At 40.8% G+C, this 2,913-nt stretch overlaps 1 protein-coding gene across 1 annotated transcript; it reads left to right on the forward strand.

Moving 5' to 3' along the window:
- Positions 1 to 563: 563 nt before the first annotated feature.
- On the forward strand, positions 564 to 1,437 carry LOC139730043 (bursicon-like). The gene has a single exon (XM_071640955.1). The coding sequence runs from the start codon at positions 682 to 684 to the stop codon at positions 1,087 to 1,089; it is 408 nt and encodes a 135-aa protein (XP_071497056.1). The 5' UTR covers positions 564 to 681; the 3' UTR covers positions 1,090 to 1,437.
- Positions 1,438 to 2,913: the final 1,476 nt, after the last annotated feature.

The following is a 2,913-nucleotide window of genomic DNA, read 5'->3' on the forward strand; positions in this document are numbered from 1 at the left end:
GGTATTTTGAGAGAGTGTTGTTGAGGTCATGTTCGTTGCTGCTGGTTAAATTCTCTGAATGTTATCTAAAAATGTCCACGTTGTTATTGATAAGCTTGACATCAACTTGTAATCTTGAAATCTTGACATCAATACAACATTCCAGTAATTCTCTTGACGTTCCGATCGATGAAAATGAGGGAAAAGGAAAAGGTGGAAGAGAGAGAGAGAAAAACAAAAAAACAAAGAGGGGATGTAGGTCTATTTCTTGTTCAGAATTCACGTTTCTATTGACAGTGATTAAGGTCTCGAGCGAGGGTGAACGTGGAATGTTCTGGGTTTTGGGACATCATGATTTGATACGGTGTACATTCGATAGGGATTATTAAACGTTGTCTCCGGGAAGAGTCATAAGAACTAAGATGATAAGTGAGTTGAGAAGTCCACTGAACAATTTAGTAAGAAGAGATTATTTTTCTAGCGACGAAGATTATTGTCCCCAATGTCAATTTCTCAGAAGACATGCATTTCTTTCAATTTCATTCGCAGGTGAGCCAGCTGTTGCTCTCAGATCTCTTCGCAAGCCTTCCGCAAGACTGTCCAGAGAACCCGCGAACACTCGGTGTCTTATTTTCAGTCTGAGACTTCATCACATTCCATTGAAGACAAAGAGAGGAAAGGTCAAAGGTCATAGTGGTCACCATGGTAACGACATCCTTTTCATTCCACCTCCTGACCGTCGTCATCGCGATCCTGTCGCTGACCGCACCGTCGTCCATGGTCGAGGCGGACTGTCGAAGACTGCCCCTGCAGCACAAACTCACGCGGCCCGGCTGCCACCCGGTCACCATCAACTCCAACGGCTGCCGCGGCATGTGCAACAGTTACACGCGGATATCGCCCAACAACTACCTGGAGGTGGAGCGCTCCTGTTCCTGCTGCCAGGAGCTGGGCTTCATGGAACGGACGGAGCGGCTGCACTGTCCGGGTCTCACCCCAAACTACCGCGACGTGAGGTACAGGATACCCAAGCGCTGCTCGTGCCGACCGTGTCGGTCCGTGGCCAGCGTCAGTCGCATACAGAGGCTAGAAGATTTACGACAGGGTTGATCAAGAACTGTTTTTTCGCAACCGTCATCGAGTGGGAAATACATTCCTTGGGACTATTTGCCGGGCACAGAGAGTAAAAAAACAATCTCTATCCTGAGAGCTAATTTATTAGAAAATATATATATATATAAATAAAAGAGGAAACATGTGATGATCCATACGCCCACTACGTACATAGTTACCATTTTTGACGACAGGGGGATAATTGATTAATCCTGACTGGTAAAAGAAAAGAAAACCCTCAAATGCCTGCTATACTTACAGGAAAGTACTAGCTTTCCGAAGCTCGGCAAATAAAGCGTAAGGAAAGTACTACCTACCGACAATTCTCAAAGTACTATTTCCCAAATGGACGCTGTAACATACTATTTTTTTCCTTTCCCCAGAAGACGAGCTGCACTATAGTGCCATAGATGTAGTTTTGACGATGCTGAAGTTTGACTTGATGTAGAATAATGTTTTATTTTGTATTTTTCTCTCTTCTGAGACAGGAGAAGTGTCTTAAAAGTTTGTCGTGTTTTGCAAAACTGTTCACCATAAATTGTATATTTGTTTTCATGCAATCATCACAACGACGTATCAATATCGTTTGCTCCTTGCTCCTAACTTCCACATTTTAATCAGCATTCGAGAACGGAACTCCGCTGAAAGCAGCAAGCGGGGCGATGAAATTAGGTAATGATAGTGACAATGAATAACATTTATATAGCGCTTAATACTGATGTTTCTAAGTGCATCAATCCGGGGAAAAAAATATAGGTCCAGCTATGTGAGAGCAATAATTCTGTCGAACATGTATCACGACACTTTGAGCTAGTTCCTCATGTTCTCTTGGTATTAAATATTGCGACCTAAACTAAAACAGACGATGAAATGCTCAGAGTAGGCTTTTAAAAAAAGGAATGTAAGCATGTAAAACGAAGATAACAGCGTCAAATACTCAGTCGTGGAATGATTTTTTTTTCTATTATCATTTCTGAATGTTATCAAATTGCACTAAGGTGAGTTCGAAACACTCTAAGCATTTTATCTCGAGCAATGTTATAATTGACTGATTCATGTGCCGACGTATTCAGATTGAACGAACTGACAGACTTTCTGTTATGTACGCTTTTGAAAGGCGTACCTGGTTGTCTTTTTGTCCTTATTTAATTTTCATTGTCTATTGATAATATTTTTTTTTAATTCTGGCATCATGAACATCTGTGCTGTTTTTTTTTTTAATAAAGGTATTCTTTCCCACGTTTAAACAGTTAAATAAAAGAGGAGGAGAGCAGCTCTGTAATGGGACAATAGCGATGGTGAATCAAAGTATTTTTAAAGCAAAATCTACCGGAATGGCGTTGGGAAGTTCAACTGAAAACTGTTGAGTGTTAACTGTGCAGCGTGATTTTTTAAAGCTAGATATTCATGTTATACAGAGTTACATACTGACGCCTTTTAAGAGTAATCTTCTTGTATTCTATCCGTTTATAATTGTGTGAAGACCTGAAGCCATCTCTGTTAGAATTATGTCATGTCAATGAATCAATTATGAGGGGTGTGTCGCTGAAATCTGTGACTCGTTACTTAAGATCAATGACAGATAAGAATAGAACTTATAAGTAAGTGTCAATCATCACCCTCCGTTGGTAGTATAGACCAAGTGGGGGAAATTTACTTTGTGGTAACGGAAAAGGTAACGAATGACGTTGACTAGTTAATTGCTGACGTCACCAGCTCAAAATGATTTGGAAATGGACAGGAGACAACCATTTGCTGTTGTTGTTGTTGTTCTCGGGCTCCATGTTTCTCCTCCTTATGACTAAAACAAAGTTCTCTGGT

Source organism: Diadema antillarum, unplaced genomic scaffold (assembly GCF_040938485.1).
Source record: "Diadema antillarum isolate AM-2024a unplaced genomic scaffold, OU_Dant_1.0 seq00000288_RagTag, whole genome shotgun sequence".
Lineage (NCBI taxonomy): Eukaryota > Metazoa > Echinodermata > Echinoidea > Diadematoida > Diadematidae > Diadema > Diadema antillarum.

Bases quoted from the DNA above. Each gene is read 5' to 3' on its own strand.
- LOC139730043 (XM_071640955.1), top strand. From the start codon at position 682: ATGGTAACGACATCCTTTTCATTCCACCTCCTGACCGTCGTCATCGCG.